General features: G+C 48.8%; 8 protein-coding genes across 8 annotated transcripts; 4 read left to right on the top strand and 4 right to left on the bottom strand.

The window, feature by feature from the left end:
• Positions 1–20: 20 nt before the first annotated feature.
• On the top strand, positions 21–1,626 carry EI90DRAFT_2915624 (26S proteasome subunit P45; the record flags this gene model as incomplete). The annotated part of the gene is made up of 7 exons (XM_039054554.1): positions 21–53; positions 111–684; positions 738–1,030; positions 1,084–1,252; positions 1,308–1,376; positions 1,433–1,488; positions 1,549–1,626. 7 exons carry the CDS (start codon positions 21–23, stop codon positions 1,624–1,626), a joined length of 1,272 nt encoding a protein of 423 aa, XP_038917742.1.
• Positions 1,627–2,628: 1,002 nt separating this feature from the next.
• EI90DRAFT_2915258 (glycosyltransferase family 15 protein) lies at positions 2,629–4,228 on the top strand (the record flags this gene model as incomplete). The annotated part of the gene is made up of 10 exons (XM_039054539.1): positions 2,629–2,891; positions 2,959–3,085; positions 3,140–3,156; positions 3,218–3,254; positions 3,309–3,361; positions 3,414–3,487; positions 3,551–3,706; positions 3,765–3,865; positions 3,924–4,092; positions 4,143–4,228. Coding segments are annotated over 10 exons (1,083 nt in total), but the record flags the coding sequence as incomplete, so codon positions are not given.
• A 260-nt stretch (positions 4,229–4,488) lies between these two features.
• EI90DRAFT_3145021 (kinase-like domain-containing protein) lies at positions 4,489–8,418 on the bottom strand (the record flags this gene model as incomplete). Its single annotated transcript, XM_039065222.1, has 17 exons — positions 4,489–4,658; positions 4,716–4,739; positions 4,793–4,989; positions 5,041–5,113; positions 5,165–5,231; positions 5,289–5,386; positions 5,413–5,438; positions 5,490–5,539; positions 5,589–5,657; positions 5,705–5,787; positions 5,850–6,082; positions 6,105–6,121; positions 6,225–6,983; positions 7,033–7,089; positions 7,156–8,034; positions 8,098–8,188; positions 8,240–8,418. The coding sequence occupies 17 exons, from the start codon at positions 8,416–8,418 to the stop codon at positions 4,489–4,491; spliced, it is 3,072 nt and encodes a 1,023-aa protein (XP_038917740.1).
• On the top strand, positions 8,417–9,481 carry EI90DRAFT_3280228 (uncharacterized protein; the record flags this gene model as incomplete). The annotated part of the gene is made up of 4 exons (XM_039066748.1): positions 8,417–8,520; positions 8,596–8,760; positions 8,815–8,912; positions 8,963–9,481. The coding sequence occupies 4 exons, from the start codon at positions 8,417–8,419 to the stop codon at positions 9,253–9,255; spliced, it is 660 nt and encodes a 219-aa protein (XP_038917739.1). The 3' UTR covers positions 9,256–9,481.
• EI90DRAFT_497079 (uncharacterized protein) lies at positions 9,148–10,297 on the bottom strand. Its single transcript, XM_039067696.1, has 5 exons — positions 10,146–10,297; positions 9,950–10,092; positions 9,642–9,885; positions 9,514–9,578; positions 9,148–9,457 (listed from the first exon to the last, which is right to left on the bottom strand). The coding sequence occupies exons 1-5, from the start codon at positions 10,253–10,255 to the stop codon at positions 9,345–9,347; spliced, it is 675 nt and encodes a 224-aa protein (XP_038917738.1). The 5' UTR covers positions 10,256–10,297; the 3' UTR covers positions 9,148–9,344.
• On the bottom strand, positions 10,280–12,278 carry EI90DRAFT_2970318 (UEV domain-containing protein; the record flags this gene model as incomplete). Its single annotated transcript, XM_039055682.1, has 6 exons — positions 10,280–10,495; positions 10,553–10,655; positions 10,713–11,118; positions 11,304–11,802; positions 11,853–12,091; positions 12,143–12,278. 6 exons carry the CDS (start codon positions 12,276–12,278, stop codon positions 10,397–10,399), a joined length of 1,482 nt encoding a protein of 493 aa, XP_038917737.1. The 3' UTR covers positions 10,280–10,396.
• Positions 12,279–13,363: 1,085 nt separating this feature from the next.
• EI90DRAFT_3145018 (uncharacterized protein) lies at positions 13,364–14,936 on the top strand (the record flags this gene model as incomplete). The annotated part of the gene is made up of 4 exons (XM_039065221.1): positions 13,364–13,785; positions 13,847–14,210; positions 14,263–14,722; positions 14,779–14,936. 4 exons carry the CDS (start codon positions 13,364–13,366, stop codon positions 14,934–14,936), a joined length of 1,404 nt encoding a protein of 467 aa, XP_038917736.1.
• On the bottom strand, positions 14,808–17,902 carry EI90DRAFT_3288283 (nucleolar complex-associated protein 3). The gene is made up of 8 exons (XM_039067107.1): positions 17,840–17,902; positions 17,549–17,781; positions 16,901–17,489; positions 16,569–16,845; positions 16,387–16,517; positions 15,953–16,330; positions 15,597–15,897; positions 14,808–15,545 (listed from the first exon to the last, which is right to left on the bottom strand). Exons 1-8 carry the CDS (start codon positions 17,882–17,884, stop codon positions 15,013–15,015), a joined length of 2,487 nt encoding a protein of 828 aa, XP_038917735.1. The 5' UTR covers positions 17,885–17,902; the 3' UTR covers positions 14,808–15,012.
• Between the last annotated feature and the right edge of the window lie 27 nt (positions 17,903–17,929).

Here is a 17,929-nt window from a genome sequence, read left to right as displayed (position 1 = left end):
CTTCAGGCTTAAACCACGACATGGACGAGATAGGCATTGAAATTCAAAAGGAGGTGAGCTGGGCACACCAGTTATTTCTTATCGTTTTGATTGATTGAGAATATGCTTAGGAACCCGCCTTTGAGTCTGTAGTAAATGAGAAGACCACTCTGTTCGAAGATCTTCATGAAGAGGACTACTATGTCAAGTGGAAGAAGCTCAAGCGTCATCTAGAGATGTTGGATTTGCAGGAGTCCTACATTAAGGACGAGCAGGCTAATCTGAAGCGTGAACTAATCCGTGCGCAGGAGGAAGTCAAACGTATTCAGTCCGTACCGCTTGTCATTGGACAATTCCTCGAGCCCATAGACCAACAAACGGGTATTGTCGGGAGCACCACCGGTAGCAATTACGTATCCAGGATCCTATCCACTCTGGACCGTGAACTGTTAAAACCTTCCTCCTCCGTCGCCCTTCATCGTCATTCGAATGCCCTCGTTGATATTCTGCCACCTGAAGCAGACTCTAGCATTGCGCTATTGGGTACTGATGAGAAGCCTGACGTCTCATACCAAGATATGGGGGGTCTGGACTCTCAGAAACAAGAAATACGCGAGGCAGTGGAGCTTCCCCTCACACATTTCGACTTGTACAAGAAGATCGGTATTGACCCACCTCGCGGTGTGCTGTTGTATGGGCCACCAGGTGCGTCTTATCCTCCATCCCCATTCTGAAGGCACGTACGACTTTCCTTCTAGGAACTGGGAAAACCATGCTTGTCAAAGCAGTCGCTCGTCATACGAGCGCCGCTTTCATTAGAGTGGTTGGCAGTGAATTTGTACAAAAATACCTTGGTGAGGGTCCTCGGATGGTCAGAGACGTTTTCCGGCTCGCACGTGAAAATTCCCCCGCTATCATTTTCATTGACGAGATCGACGCTATTGCCACCAAGCGATTTGATGCTCAGACTGGTGCGGACCGCGAAGTCCAACGTATCCTCCTGGAGCTCCTTAATCAAATGGACGGTTTCGACCAAGGGAGCAATGTGAAGGTACGCGGTTGCGTGTCTTCCTTCCTCGAGTCGTGCCAATATGTTTCACAAAGGTCATCATGGCAACAAATCGCGCTGACACCCTTGATCCTGCACTTCTTCGTCCCGGGCGGCTAGATCGTAAAATAGAGTTCCCCCTCCCTTCACGACGTGAGAAGCGTCTTATCTTCCAAACCATCACTTCAAAAATGAACCTTGGTCCTGATGTTGATCTCGAAGATTGTGAGTTTACTCTCGATCTTGTTCCAATGCTGGACCCCGCCGAAATTTTTCGTAGATGTCTCAAGACCTGACAAACTTTCCTCTGCCGAAATTGCATCAATTTGTCAGGCAGCTGGGCTGCAAGGTGTGTATTACTCGCTCTTTCGTATAAGCGAACTACATGCGGGCATCCCATTCCAGCTGTACGGAAGAACAGATACATAGTGTTGCCGATAGACTTTGAGGAGGCTTGGAAGGTTAGTTGATGTTTGTTTACGTCCAAGCCCAGCTATATAAACTTCTTTTTCTTCCCACAGCAAACCGTCAAGCGGCAAGACGATACTCACGAATTCTGTACGCGCTTTCCCTTACCCCGGACAACATGCTCTGACTAGTTGTCCTGTAGATCGATAACTGCATTTCGTTTTCTTTCACCTTTGTCCTGTAGGTCTCATACTTCCCACTCGACACCCTGAGCTAACTTGTGTTGGTTCGCAGGTATATATACAATCAATATATTCTAATCCTAACGATGGCGTGTGTAAATCCAACACCTTCAAGTGTTCTGTTTTTCCTCCTCCATGCTCTGTCACTTTAGCACTTCGTCCCGTTCATCCCACGACGATGTGCCCATTCAAGGAGCAAAAAGTAAGGAATAGACCTCGGTCTTCCTTTACGTCCATTTCATATACCAGCCTTAGGGTCAGCGATCTTTGGGCGGGCTTTTTTAATTGCCTCAAAGGTCTACCTGAATTGGACCCACATATACATATCTACGCATTTGTTTAGGAATGAGCAATCATCTCCGTCGTGCTTTCACCTTTAGGATGCCGTCGTCGTGCCATTCGAGTCATCCTCACTGAGGAAATAGGGCTGTATTCTGTCAACATGTGCCGATAAATTGTATCAGAGCTCAGTCTCCAGCCTCTTCGGATATTTCCGAAACGGGTTGCACGCTTAGCCTTGTGCCTTGCGGCACCAATATTCATATTCATCAATCGTCATCTGAAGTGACGAGTCGGTAAACCTTGGCGTAGCTCAAACATTTTCACCCTGATTTTTGGTCTGAAGCTCAGTTGGGTTGGAGGGAAGCATCCCGCTTACATAACAGTTGCTAATGTAGCGTGTCGCATGGTGCCGAGCGTTGAACCAATTGAGTTGACATTCACTACAGTGCGCGCTCTTACTTCAGCCCTCCTGCTCGTTTGGACCGTTGTTTCCGGACATACACTTCCCCTAAGACCCAACCATGCCACCTAGTGTCCTCGTTCGTTATGTTGTTATCGGACTGTGTGCACTGGTGCGTTGTTTGCATTCTCAGTGGGCCACTCGTCCAAAACTGCCCGTTTACAACAACTCTAGATAGGCATACATTATACTCTAAGCGTCTTGCATGAGGATATGGGAGGAAGACGGCGCTGTCCAATTGGATTAACTCGCCGCCCTATAAGCAAGGCATACCAGACAGATATTATGAAACCGCGAAGACCAACACATCGCAGACTAGGAAAGCCAATGCGGCTTTCGTCGTGTTGGCAAGGAATAGTGACCTTCCCGGGATTTTGGAGAGCATCAAGCAGATGGAGGATAGATTCAACAAAAAGTTCCAATATCCATACGTTTTCTTGAATGAGGAAGATTTCTCTGAAGACTTTAAACAGTGGGTAAACCCTTTCAAGCGCTCTTTGGGAGTAGGCTCTTACAGACATTTACTTCGGCGTGAAAAGGTGGACTACTGAGATCACTTCGTCACCTTGCGTATACGGAAAGATCCCTCACGATCATTGGTTCCAACCTGATTGGATCGATGAAGAGAAAGCTACTGTTTCTCGTCTCGACATGATCAAGAATAAGGTGTGTTTTTACTTGATAATTGTGCAGTGGTTAGTCGGTTGACACAGCAATTAGGTTATTTATGGACACTCGTAAGTCCAGACATACATCATCCTCGAGTTAAGCTCATACCCGCCATGCCATTTGGTGTAGCGTACCATATCGGAACATGTGCCGGTTCAATTCGGGGGTATGAAACATAAACGTGCCCATTCAGGCATGGCACCTGCTGAAGCCACACTAGTATTTCTTTAGACACGAGCTCCTGAAAAATTATGACTACTACTGGAGAATAGAGTAAGTCATTATGTGACATTCGGCCCCTCATAACTGATTATGCCTCTTTCAGACCCAGCGTAAAATTGTACTGCGACCTTGATCACGATCCGTTCCTATTTATGCAAGATCACAAGAAAGTTTATGGTTTGTGACCTTTCTTGTTATGACTCCCTGACCGAGCTAATGGAGTATTACTTCCACCAATAGGCTTTACGATATCCCTTTACGAGTACATTGAAACCATCCCCACGCTGTGGGATGCTGTGAAAGAATTTATGCAGTTACACCCTGAGTATATGCCAAAAGATAACGCTTTAGGTTTCTTGAGTGATGATGGTGGCAAGACGTACAACCGGTGTCACTGTAAGCACTGGATCATCTTAATGCGGCGACCTAATGTCTCGATGTATCCCTTTCGTAGTCTGGAGTAATTTTGAGATTGGTGATCTCAACTTCTGGAGAAGCGAAGCCTACATGGAGTTCTTTGAGTTTTTGGACTCGAAGGGCGGCTTCTATTATGAGGTGCGCGTGGCACGATCTGGTGCATCGTCCTCCCGGACTTATATCCTTCTCGTGCTAGCGATGGGGTGACGCACCCGTACACAGCATTGGCGCCTCCCTATTTGCGCACAAAGACCAGATACACTTCTTCGAAGATATCGGGTACCGTCACGAACCTTTCCAGCATTGCCCTCAAGGGAAGTCGCATGCCAAAGGAAAGTGCTGGTGTTCAGTCAAGGATAATTTCGGTTAGTTAACAATGTTTTTATAAACCGCTCCACTCATGTCATTGCCGCAGACCGAGAGTGGTACTCCTGCTTGAACAAGTATGATGCCTTATTCCCGAAGCTCTCAGGGCGAGATGCCTTGGACAGTAGTAGATGATGGTATTCAATGTGCTAGTTTGTGGAGGACATTTACCTGGATCTCCAAATGATTTGGTGAGGTGTACATGTGTGCGACTGTATAATATTAATAGCCCCCAAAAAATTGCCAAAGCAGCAGCGATGACCGTATTAAGCGCCTTAGGGCGGAAGGTATAGAAAGGGATATGCGTGAACAGTTTTTGGCATTTCATAAAATCGATTGCGAATAGTATTGATACTGTGGTGTGCGATTAAATTCCACTAGGTCGCGGACTGGGGTCAAAAGCTTACCGAGTCATAGAGTCTGGTCCAAGCTGAACCCATACTATTCACTATCAGTTTGTCGACGTAATCACCGACCGCAGAATGGGGGATATTCTGCTGAAAACGTTCCCTCAGATACACTGACGTCTGCTCCCCGAACGTTGCGAAACAGTCCAACGACGAGTCTGAAAAGAAAAAGTCGCTTTAGTCAGTTTGTCGCGCTCTGATTTGAAGTAATACACCTTTCTGCATTAACTCAACCAACGCTATAACATGCCCTGTCAGCTGAAGAAGTGTCCCTAGTGTTGTACACACTCACTGATTATGCTGTCACAATGCTTCCTTGCTGCCTCGAAACCTTCGCGAAACAACCGCTTAAATTCCGTGAACGCTTCGCTGTCAGTTCCTCCCAGGACTTCAACGTATTCAAGCGGAAGCTTGAACGGAGCTGCCTCAAAACCCATATTACCTGGCGTGTTCCCCAGCATGAATCCGAAATCAATATGGACCAGATGACTGGGAAGGCATGTGAAATGAGCCAAGAGTGGGAGATAATGATCAACTCACCCTTCACGATCAAGTAGTATATTCCCGTTATGTCGGTCTTTGATCTGCAGTAAATATGTGATGATAGAATAACCTGAAAATACGAGGATGGTTCCAGTGCAATCATTGAATATGTGAAACTTACCTGCTAATGACCTGACAAAACAGCGCTGCGCCCGTGCAAATTTGGCTGACTGTGGGTCGCCATATGTCTGATGATCAACAATCACTGAATACTGTTTGACATGAGTCCGTAGATACGTGCGTACAGCAATAAAGTGATCCAATAGCGTGACATGCTCGAAACGGCCTTCTGCAATACGACGTGCGTATTCTGCCTTCTTGATCGAATGAACGGATACAGCATCTTTGATAGTTTCCACAAGACCAGACGCGGTCCAGTGATGAGGATACGGAAGCTGATAACGATTTTACAGTCAGTAGTGAGGCACTGGAAGAAAAAAGCTCACTGTTTGACCCAGCAACTGCAACTCTCTTGCTTCCATATGTTATCGAATACCTAAGGGTGTCGTTTGAGAGGCTTTCGACGAGCCCAACAATTGGCATACCTGTATCAACTGAACTGCCATTTGTTCTTGGCGAAGATCTGCTCCTGTTTTGACAATGACAGATAAGCACTAGGATCAAGTCAGTATGAATACAAGCCCAAAACCATGCAACCCACATCCCAAGATGCTAAATGTCCATATGGAGAAGCCGATCTTATTCTCGCCTTTTTCGATACCCATGACTCTCGAACCACAGCCGCTACGGTAAGGAAATGGTGACGCAGTCAATAGAAGAACGTTGAGAGAGTAACATGTGCGTACCAGAAGGATCTACCTTGTTCAGCTCCCGCCGAACTATGGTTTCATCTTCGGCATTTTTCGCACTTATCCGAGGCTGTCCGATCGAAACAGTCACATCGTTATCGGTTTCCTTCATCCGTTCTACTCTCTCCTCTTCAAGAGCCATCATTTCCTGCATAATCTTATCTCGAATGGCCGCAGCCTCAGAAGGCTGAAGTTTCATGCGCATCGCGGGAGCCGAATTTCCATCATTGCTAGTGTTGTTTATGATCCAACCGGATCCTGGGATCCAGCTCAGAGCCCCGATGTCCATGATGTTAGTGTAGTGGCTGGTGGCTGGTCATCCGATCCCATTGTGCCTGGAGGCGCAGAAATGGCAGTAATTGGCTCCCGTACTAGATTTGCATTCAATTGAGCTAGCATGATGGCCGCTGTCCTCATTCTTTCAGAATAATCCTCCAAAGACATTACAGGCTGATGAGAGGCAAATGCTTGGGAATGGGGGGAAGATGTCTGGGGCTGTAATGTTGCGGTTTGAAACTCATCAGGAGCATCGAGCGATGATTGTGCAGGGTGGGTGGCGGGTGAAGGAGGGCGAGACGACGGAGCCTTTGCCCAAGCAGCTATATCGAGGGCTTTGTTCTTCGGTGTCAGAGGTAGCACAATGGAATCAGACAAATCTGGCGGCTGCAACCGCACGGATAGATCAGCTCCATATAACTGTTCAACGAGGTCAACCTCTTCTTCCTGCGCTTCAAACGTCAGGTTCGAAGGAGCAACGTTAGGGTGTGAAGGGGTATGGTTACTCTCTTCACCAAGATCAGCATTATCAACGAATGATGGTCTCACTGATCCCCCCTTCGAACTTGTAACGCCATTGCGCGGGGCTGGGTCGAAGCCATTAGAGTTCACTGCTGTACTTCCCTCACTGAGGACAAGACGTCTGAGGACTTCCCTGTTTCCTCTCTTGCTGGGATTAAAACCCAGTTCCCCAACTAAAACTTCAACCAGGAGAAGATACGGAGTACGCTCAGCCGAGTTCAACACAACACTTTCGCCAGGCGGTATGCGAACGATCTTGTTGTGACCTCGAGTCACATTCTTACCCGCAGTTGTGGCCCCATCGGCGTCTGACGTCCACATCGGTATATCAATCTAAGTGAGAGTAAATACCAGATAACAAATAGCACGGTCCTATACCAACCTCAGCGGGCAATTTGTGGTTCAACGCCGTGAGCTCGGCACGTAGCGCGCTGACTCTCTTCATGATGAAACAAGTGTAAAGACCATCAATGAGCGAAATTTCAAGGGTCCCCCCGATACGTACCGCCAATTTGGGCACCACTAACAAGCGGTTAGATATACTCTCCAGAGCAAGAAGGAATTGGACCTCAGAGCGACAATAATGACTTTGGAGAAGTTGGGATTGGTACGTTGAATCCAATTTCTGGAGAGCAGCGTCCTCGGCCTTCTGGGCGGGAGACGACGGTGACATAAAGGAGACGGATGGGGAGGAATGTGAGGGATTAGCAGATGTGTCCTCAGATTTGAAAATGCGAGATCGATGTCGGAGCAGTGAAGGACTGGTGGCTGAGGGGCCCACGGTTTTCCTTCTTATTAAGGTGGCACCCTTAATTTTCGGTGACCATGAAAAGGCCCTCAAGTGCTCTTTTTCCAATTCTTCGGGGAGGTCCAGTTTTGACATAGTGGATGCTCGGCCGAAAGTGTCGACATCTTCCTCTTCATCGGACTCTTCTTCATCAACGCCTTCCTCCGCTTCCTCCGGCTCCGGAGATTCAGTCTCACGGGCAATGAGACTCCGTTTAGAAGTGTTGACGGGCACCGCTTCGTCTTCTGCTACATGGACAGATCTGGATTCTGCGACATCATCCGCTACACGGCCCTGTTCAATTGCTATAGAACCCGCATAGATAGTCAGACGCGGCATTGCGGCAGCACCAGCCAAGATGGAACCGAGGCCAACAACAGCGGGGGCTATCCGGGGCTTGACCTTCCGCTTCCAAAAACGCGACTTTCCAGGCAGTCCACCCATCAAATTTCCATATGGTGTTTGCGGTTGCGGTGGGGGGTCATTAAATATGATGTTTTGAACTTTGAGGAGAATTCGCTGACAGACAGTGAACGAGGGAGTCGTCCTTCGCGTCGTGGACAGATCGGCCAGATATGCTTGCATAAACCAGAAAGTCTTTGCGGCGGCACCCCTAATGTAAGCCTGAACCAAAGCAATGTGTGTGAGAGGGAGTCGTACCAGCAGTGCAGAATGAGTGGATTGTTCTGCCCGTTCTATGATGAATGTCTCCAGTGCGCAAGACTTAGATGGACGAGTGACGAGCAAATGGCTTCACAGCCGGTCATCCAAACAACTCTACGGAGAAAAAAAAATAACATACCACACAAATCCCCATACATCATCCAGCTCCGTCGCATCTATTTCTCTCAACCGTCCAGCAAGGTAGTGCGTAATGCCAATGTGATTATAGTATATAGACAGGTACTGTAATGCCAGATGAACAGAGAAATAGGACTGCGACTGAAAAAGCCTGAGCAAAAGAGCATGAGAGCCCGACATGGCTTCTCAAGCGGAGAGCTTATTTAATTCCAAAGTGGCGATGGCCAACGGCAAGTTCCTGACGCATCCCTCAACTCAAAGCTTTCAACTGCGTGCTCTTCTGTAATGTTCAAGAAGTTAGTGGCTGATGATGCCACACCATATTAGATATCACTTCCAACATATTTCCCATTTTAGATTCTCACCCTCCACTGATATCGCATCACAAACACAGCTAAAATTTTCTGTTCAGCGCGGAATCCGATCGTCCCTTATCTCGCAGTATCCTCTCCTAGGCGAAAATGATGGAGCTATCCTTGAACAAATCTGGCCAAAGAAAAAACCTTTGGTCCAGGTGAAATGGTCCGTAGTTTCCTGTGCTCGTGTGAAGCACCAACCCATATTCTATACGCTTAGCAGAGGATACGTCTCTCTATACACGCTTGATGGAGTGCCTGTCTTCTCCCAGCATTCTAATGGGCCATTCTTTCTGACCCTGAAGTTGCTGCACCAATGTAAGGTCTTATCATTCCGAAGCATCCCGATCCCATGATGTCCCCACCAGATCCATCCCTGCTTCCGCATCTTCAAGTCGATAGAGGAGCGATCAAATACCTCCTGGCCGGTGCGAATATGATGTGTCCCGGCTTTACATCAGCTGGGGGTCGACTTCCTCCTCCTGAGTCGGCAATACCAGCAAAAACCCTGGTGGCAATCCATTGTGAAGGCAAGGAGCACGCTGCTGGGATAGGTATCACGAAACTTGGCACTGAAGAGATGAAGAAAGTAAACAAGGGAGTTGGGGTTGATATCATGGCATACTTGGGCGATGAGTTGTGGGTGATCGAGAAGATTTGATATTACATTAAATACAACATTCCAAGGAAATAAGAAGACACAGGCACCAAGCATTGGGTGATGATGATGGCACGGTCATAACTCTACAGTTACCGCTCAGGAGTACGGGGAATGTCAGAAATGAGATCCCAGATCTGATTCGTCTTGTCGAATGGGGAGCTTCCATCATTGAGGTCAACAACATAAGCTTCAGTAGGTGAGTCTATGCGAAATCAACGTCAGATGTTGTGCAAAGGGTAGGGCGGACACTGCACTGACGAAGAAGAACCTTCCCCGATGACACCAAATCGACTCCTAATTTCGTCATTATGTTTAGCTGTATCCTAGATCAAATTGGATGTTATGTGAGCAGTTTGGACACCGACTGCCTCGAGAACGGAACATACGCAGCGGCATCGACAGCCGATTCGCCAGGGACGTCTCGCGCTTGGAGCTTCGCATGTTCGTCGCGTAGCCTACCAAGCTCTCCAGAAGCATAGTCCGTGTCTCGTTCAATATCGCCGATTTCCTTCGTGAGGTCAAACTTCTCCCTTTGGAGACGTTCGATCTTCTGTGCGTGTTCGGGGGCACTGAGCACTCCAGCAGGGCGTTCAGCGTCAAGTTTAAGTTTCTTCAGCTGCTGAACCCGGTCTAGGGAAGAGAAGAGAGTAAGCTGCGCGGTTATCTGCGCGGTGGATGATTCGGACGTTCGTACATCGATGCTCCTCGTCGAATCGGTCGGTTTGTTGCTTCCTTTGCGCTGACATCTTGCTGACGCGGTCCCTCACGCGTGCAATAAACTGAAGATCCTGAGAAGAACGGAATTCGAAAGCTGTGGCTAAGCTCTGGATGATTGGACTGTTCAAGTGAACATCGACTTTGATCATGCACGCCAGCGGCGTCCAGCTTACATTGTCTCAGCAATCGAGTCCGATTTTCCTGTCTCTTGGTCTTCAGGTTCCCCGACACGCTCCAGCGTCATCTCTTGACTCATGAAGGCTAAACCGGGCACTGTGGACATCACGCTTGGAAGGCTGCTGCCTCGGAGCAAATAAATGTAAAGTATTCAAGTTCCCGTCAATGGAATTGACACAATGACAAAGCACAATCCTCATTGCATGGTGCGCTGAGTAGCGCTCAAGTACTGAGGATATTCCTCTCATCAAGACCACCCCCTTTGGGTTCCCAACGGCACCAAAGCATGAATTTTCTCGATGAGGGCTCGCTTCATGAATTGTTCGCCAGCCAGCTCCCGGGTAACCTAAACAAAATTTTATTATCGAACTATTCTGAGGAATAATGGTGGGGAAAGGCATACTTTGATGTATCTGTCAAGGTCGATGCGCCCTGCGTTCAATGCGCGATGCAAATGGTATAATGTGTCTTCAATCGCATTGTCCTCGGCTACCAAGTCGATCAGCCTTCCAACGGGAGATGTCAGAAAAACGTAAAGAGAGACGTGGAATAGAAAACCCAACTGATTTCCGACGATGCTCGTGGCGCAAACTAATTCATCGACCTCAGGCTCACCTCTCCGCTTGGCCTCGGCCAATCTTGATTCGGCATCATCTACAAACACCTTTGTTCTCTGTGCGACGGTTCGGCAGACATCCCTAACGGCCTCAAGTCTTGCCATCTCGTCTCGAATGGCAGGTTCCCCAGCGAGCAGGTGTGCTTGCGTTGCACGCAGCCTCTCGCCGTCTTCAGAGAGCGCTCGAGTGACTCGAATGAGTTCTGCGGAAAGTTTATCGTGAAGCTTACTATGCAGACTGAGGATTTCAGGATTGAGGGGGCGCGGTGGCGCAGTGGGCGAGATGCTCGGAGGAAGCGATGAGCTCCCTGTATTACTTGACGACGTGATGTCCAAGTCCTGGTCTAGGAGATCTGGGGTGGCGTGCGACGAATAGTAGTTTGGATAACTGGAGCTTGAACAAATGGGATAGATGTTTGGTTTGTGGGCGTGGGACCTTGTGATTCCGAAGGGGAAGGTGAGTTATGTATCACCGAAGCAAAGATTGCTTGATGGCTAGGGCGATGAGTACGCTCTGCCTCAGTAAATAGCGAGACACCCCGGCCCCGAATGGGTTGGACGGGAGGATATTGCTGTGGATGTGGATAGGTCATAGAAGGATGCTGGAGAAGCGGTGGTGGGGGTGAAGTAGCGGAAGAAGACCCCAAATTAGTATCGTGATAGGGTCGGGTAATCGGCGGCGAATGGCTCCCCGATGGGTGGATAGACGAGGGAGGAAGAGGAGGGGTCTTGTTCGCTAAAGTCGGAATCGTTGATGAGGTTGTTGAGTCAAAAGTGGTGCCGCTAATACCGGAAGGTTTTGGAGGAGGTCGCGGTAACCGTGGAGGAGAAACGTCCCCGTGAGGAGCCCCATGGGGACGAGGTTCAGACACAGTGGGACGCTCGATAGGCGATTTAGGAGGTGCAGGCGGACGAGAGGGCTTTCCGGAGGAAGAGACTTCAGCAGAAGGGGCAGGGTTGCGCGGTTTGGAGTAAACCGGGGGTTCTTGGGAGAAGAGGTCCGTCATGACACGGAATAAAGCCAGCAAAGAGGCGCTCTTGATGACATGAGACAATGCAAAGGGCTGTTCAAGGATACATATCTCACCCGCCAGTCGGTCTCCCACCCCGTTAGATACTGAAACGTACATAGTCCACTGACGTTCACATTCTTTCCTGATCGAACAAGCATGTCGCTGGTAGGGACAACATAAGTCATGGGGGGTTGCTTCGGATACTCCGGAGGAATCCAGCATGCGATCGGGATGTTATATATCGCGCCGCGGTACTGAATGGGTAGAAGCCCATGAACGCATAGGAGTGTCTTCACGCGGCCATCATCATAAGCTTTGTAGGGACTTCAGTGATCACGAGAAGCCGATAACCATGTCCGCTCACTGTAAACATCTGTCTTGGGACGCAACATAGGAAACGCTTCAAGCGCTGCATCCACATGGGTATAGACGGTTTGGTTTTCTTGATAACGTCCCGCTTGCGTCGCTAACCACTTCTGTGTTAGGACGCGCTGAGCCATGCGCTAGTCCGATGTTTCTCACGGCGGCCTATCACGTGCCTGAGGAATCGACGTAACGTCGCTGCCAAAAGCCAAATCCGTTGTAGGGAATAGAAGTTCCATGTGTCGGAAATGTGAGTCCCCGTAATCCCTTGTCAAATCGCGATGGGGAATTATTGCAGAAAGCTGCTGGGTTGTCGGACAACAAATCCTGACTGCCTTGTTATTGTGGGCTTGAGCAAGTTCCGGCAATGCAATTATCTGTAGATGCTGTTTATCCCCTTTGAAGTTCAAGCTTGAGCATCAAAAGGGGGCAAGGCGCACTCGCCGTCTGGGACTGCTGTGGACTCTGGATAAATGTACTCCTATTCTGCGTTTCAGCCTTCGTTGGACATAGTACGTTCGTCTTACTTATCTTGGTCGGCCATATCTGCAGTCTCTTCCCTAGTCTCAGGTGCCTCAGGTTGGCTCTCTCGTTGCGCTGCACTTCTTGCTTGCCAATTTATTTTTCCTAATCTTGCTCTATGGGATTCGTGGGAAATTGTTGTGTATTGTCATCATTGATTTGCACGTTTTGGATATCCATCTGTTTCCGATTTGTCAAGCGGACGATGTCCGGCTGACAAGCGCCGCTTTTTCTCATCGCCCTTCGACGCTGGCAGTGATTCGGTAGATATTCACTTCACAATCTCCATGTATGATACTTGTTATCCAAAAACTGATATCGGATAGCCTAGACAGTGGGCGCAGAGGTGGAAGGGGACGTTAGAAGGCGTGGATTTGTTTCTGTATGGAACCAATGCGATATTACGGTCCGCAAATTCTTCCATGTTAAATCCACCAGAAATCACGATCTCAAATCCCCAGAGGCTATCAGAACGGAGCGGGAAACCACGCAGATGTCGGGGTCCCCATAATTGGCCCAGACTCTTACCCAGTTTGTCACGTCGTCGCTCGTGGGCGCGCGCTACGAACACGCAATGTCAAAATCTGACTTTCAATACAAACCCAACTAGGTAAGAGTCTATAATTAGCCGAGCATATATTTGTTTCCTCTAGTCCGTGGAAATTCCTGGGCTCATTTCATCCCCTTCTGTACACACCGCATGAAGAATCTGTTCATCGGATCGTTCGTCGATACTCCCCAGCTCGGGAAGCTCAGAATTGTTAATGACCAAGCTTTGCTTGTGGATGAGCAAGGAAACATTGCTGGCGCTATCGATGTCGACGAAGCCGTATCCCTCTCTGACAATCCACAGATCCAAACATTCAGAGTGCCTACAGGCAGTTTTCTTATTCCCACATTTTGTGACCTTCATCTCCACGCTCCACAATACCTCTATTTAGGGACAGGATTGCACCTTCCTCTTATGGAATGGCTCAACGAATACGCATTCAAAGCCGAGGAGAAGATAGATGATGATCCGGAAGGATTGGGTCATCGGGTTTATTCTTCTCTCGCGAACAGACTGATTCGATCAGGTACTGGTGCCGCCCTTTTGTTCGGCACCATTTGCGAGGAATCGAAGTGAGATAGCGCCGATCTTTGCCCTTGCTTGTGCATTAACAACCGATAACTCTGCTCTAAGTTTGGTTCTCGCTGAGACGTTCCAGTCAGCTGGTCTGCGAGGGTTTATCGGGAAACTATCCATGGATAAGTCATCTAGGCCGACTTATGTGGAAGCATCGTCGGATGCGTCTCTATCCGCCGCAGAACGCTTCATTCATCGTTGTCGAGACATAGTGAAGGCTTTGCCTGCAAATAAGCAATTTGTGGAGCCAGTTTTGACCCCCCGATTTGTTCCAACATGTTCGGACGAACTGCTGAGTGGCCTAGGTCGACTGGCGTCAAAACATGGGGTCAAAATCCAAAGCCATCTTGCTGAAGCTCGGGATCAGGTTAACTGGGTGAAATTAGAGAGGGGTGTTGACGATATCGATGTGTTTGACAGGGTATTACGTGTTTCGTTCACACTTTGTTCCTTATTAAGCCCGTTCCCTTCAGTCATCACTTCTGACTTCTCGCACGGTTCAAGCACACTGCACTTTTCTCGATCCCTCATCCTTAGTTGTCTTACACGAGAAAGGAACTGCAATTGCGCATTGCCCCTTATCGAATGTCTATTTCTCTTCTCAGCCATTCCGGCTCCGTGAAGCTCTGGATCTCGGCGTTAACGTTGGGCTGGGCTCTGATGTCGCAGGCGGCTACACAGCCGATATCATGAACGCGATGAGACAAGCGGTTATCGCCTCGCGTATCCGTGAGAGTTACCGATCAGAGAACGAACAAGAGATCCAACGGACCCAACCTCTGGAAGGAAGTTCAAGCCAAAGCACGAATCAGTCTACCACTCTTGCTGTGCATTGGACGGAGGCACTCTACTTAGCGACCAAAGGTGGCGCGGAAGCTCTTGGTTTGAGTTCAGGCTCATTCATTCCTGGGGCTGCATTCGACGCGCAGCAAAGTAGGCACTGTTTCTTTCTCTAGGATACGACATTCACGATATCTCTCTTAACGCAGTCTCACTGATCGACAATATGTCGGGGAAGGGTATAGGACAGCTTGACTTCTTCGAACCAGTTACAAATATCACTGAAGATCTCATCGAGAAGTGGTGGTGCCTTGGTAACGAACAGAACCGAACAGGTGTCTGGGTACAAGGATGCAAGTTACTTTGAGTGCTCTCCATCATGTTGATTAGGCACATAGCAGCATGTATGGGGTCATTATAAAGCTCAATCTCCAGGGAACCAATCAGCCCTTGAGGCTAGCAAAAGAACGCGCTTTCAACCTCACTTGCTCGTCCACATGCCTCCTAGCCAGTAACTTGACCTCCCAGAACGACGTCGCGAAGACATTAGCCATCTGTGGGTCGTCGACATCCGGCCGGTATACACCATCCGTAACACGGTCTTCGGTTGACAGCATTGCCTCCAAGGTCGGCTCTTTCACCAGCAGACTATTGACAAATTCAAGCGTCTTCGACACTAGAGGCGAAGGCCAGTGTAAGCATGTCGTGAGTAGCCGTTTGGCAAACGCCGCCGCACGCCACGATGGGTGGCTGCCAACAGATGCCCGGGTCATAAATATCAGCTCCAAGGCGCGGAATAGAAGATCACCCAACGGGGCCTGTGATCCATGTGTTGTCTTCCGGTGATTTGGTTGCGATAGGACCGTTGAGGATGAAGTCGATGACGCTTCATTGAGGTTCTGGACAAAGGATAATTGAGGAATGATGGCGTAAAGGAAATTAACAAAATCTCGGAGATCGATGGTCAATGCCTCTCCTGTGTTAGAAGGATCGTGAGGGAGACCAATGAGACTGCTGTATTACATACCCTGACCCGAAAGCAACTCAAATGCAGTCACTATGCACTGCAAGCGGTGACGGAGACTTTCCTCATGACTGCGTGTCCACCGTGATTGGCCTGTCGCCTCGTCGTCCGATTCATTTCCGTCATTGTCATCTCGGGTGATTAAAACCCTCAAAACGGCCAACAAATCCCTGAAAAAGTCGATATTGATGAAGTGTGCAAAACGCGTGATGCCATCCAATGCTACAGGTAACAGAGGTGTGGATTTGTCGCTTTTGAGTATACGGAAGTAAAGGACGAAAAGTAATTTGAGAGTTTCAGTATGCTAGACGCGGCGTCTGTCAGCTGAGGTACCCAATTGCACATGGCATAACACTTGCCGTGTTAGCTCGATCTTCTTGGTTAACTTCCGCTACGGCTTCTAGCATTTCTTCTTCAATCTTCTTAGTCTCCTTCATCTCCTTCTTCTGCTTTTTGCTGAGACGGGGTTGATCGTTGTTCTTGCCACGTTTGTCTTTCCGTTTTGTGAAATTTGCAACACCATCGCCTTCCTTGCTCGCCTGGCTTTGGGACGCGCGAACCCCTCCTAATTCACTTCTCAAGCGGAGATGTATGAGGCAAGATAGAACATTTGGGTGAACTCGAAAATGTCGTTCTTTTATCATCCTGTTCAACAACCTGACAACTTCGAGCGAGGGTTCGCCAGTGTTGTCCTTCCGAAGCACAGTGATGAGCGTGTCAAGGCAATGCTGAGACGACTATGACAAGGAAAGACTGAGAAGACCATCCGTTGCAGTGACGAAGATGCGCCTACCTCATCCCACGATTTTCTACTGAGACGGGCGACAATAGCGGTCATCAAATTGAGCCGAAAATTGAAGTGTGTTAGTTCAACCACCAAGGTGCACATGGCTTGAAGTGCGATTTCCGAAAGCTCAGATTTCGCTACGGGCAAGGACATCGGAAACTGGCCAGAAGTCAGAGCGGCTCACTTACCCTTGAGTTCGTTTTCAAGTAGTTGTAAATATGCTTGATAAGCACTAACTAGTCCTTCTTCGTATTCTCGTTGGTGTTGTACCATCTGGCTCACTTTCTCAGCTTTCTCTTGGTCCGTCAAAGCCCGTATCCGGTACCCTGGAACAATGTCTTTGAAAACAGCGAGCTGAGAAAGAATGGCAAGCTTCCGAATCAGCGGATCATTGATAACGGCCTCTGATTCTGATGAAGTGACGGAATATTGGGCAAACGAGGCGAGCCTTCGTAGGAGACCGAGCTGAATTCACGTCACTCGTTAGATGATGATAGACAGAATGGCATGGATGACCTACACTGTTCTCTGGATCAGACACAATATCTTGACATATACTGGCTATTTGTTCCTTGGCAAGTTGGATCCGAGCTTTCTTCGATTTCGTTCCAATGACACTGGTCACAGCAGGCCGGCCAAATCTTGCACCTGTAGCCACATCTTCAATCCTTGGGAGATTTTCCATCCGCCCCTTCATCTCGTCGTCTGACTCCGAATCTGATTCAGGAGGTGGAGGTGGCAGATGCCCACGGGGTTGTATTGTCCCGTCTGCCAACTTCACAGGGAGCCGTTCAGGCCCCAGTTCCTCCTTCATTTTGGAATCCAGTTGTGGCCTCCTGTTAACTTCGTACCACTGTTCCAAATCGTCGTCCTCCGAAGTACTTGATTTGTCTGAAGAGTTCGAAGCGTGCGAGGCATCCTCTCCGGCCTCGCTGTCTGGAAAACTAGCGGTGGCTCCCCCGAAATCACTGTCTGTGTTGTTTTGCACATCGGACTCCCAAGGTCCATCGTCATCCGAATGGATGGATGGCAAGGTATCGTGACGAGGTAGGCGAGGTGGACGCGCACCTTTCTCTGACATGCGAGCTTTTTGCCTCTCGTGCTTGCTCCTGCAGGGCGGTGAGGAGATTTTTAAGTAACAACGTAACGAACTGGGGCATTCGCGCACTTTGCAATGGCAGCAACATCAATATTGGCAAGGAAGTCTGCTGAATGAGCAGCAGATTGGAAAAATTGAGCGTCTTCCTCGTCTTTTTCGCTGTCATTCCTTATACCATTCTTTCTGGTTGGAATGGGGATGGCCTTGCGTTCGGATGCCCTCTCTTTCGGTATCTTCGGGCCCGTGGCTTTGGATTGGTTTTTGGTACCAACAGCAATTTTACGCCGCTTAACACCATCGGCCTACCTCACGGGAAGGTCAATTGTACAGCTTAACTCTTGAACGGGGAGAAGTGCTTACACTCCCATGCGATGCCGCTGGGCGCTTCGAGGAAATTTTGGGCATTTTGGATCCGAGTTGAGATGACTTCGATTACATAATTGTCGGTGC

This window comes from Cantharellus anzutake (genome assembly GCF_015039405.1).
Source record: "Cantharellus anzutake strain C23 chromosome Unknown EI90scaffold_16, whole genome shotgun sequence".
In the NCBI taxonomy this organism is placed as follows: Eukaryota; Fungi; Basidiomycota; class Agaricomycetes; order Cantharellales; family Hydnaceae; genus Cantharellus; species Cantharellus anzutake.
The sequence above is the reverse complement of the archived record's forward strand: the minus strand, read 5'-3'. Positions and strand labels throughout refer to the sequence as shown.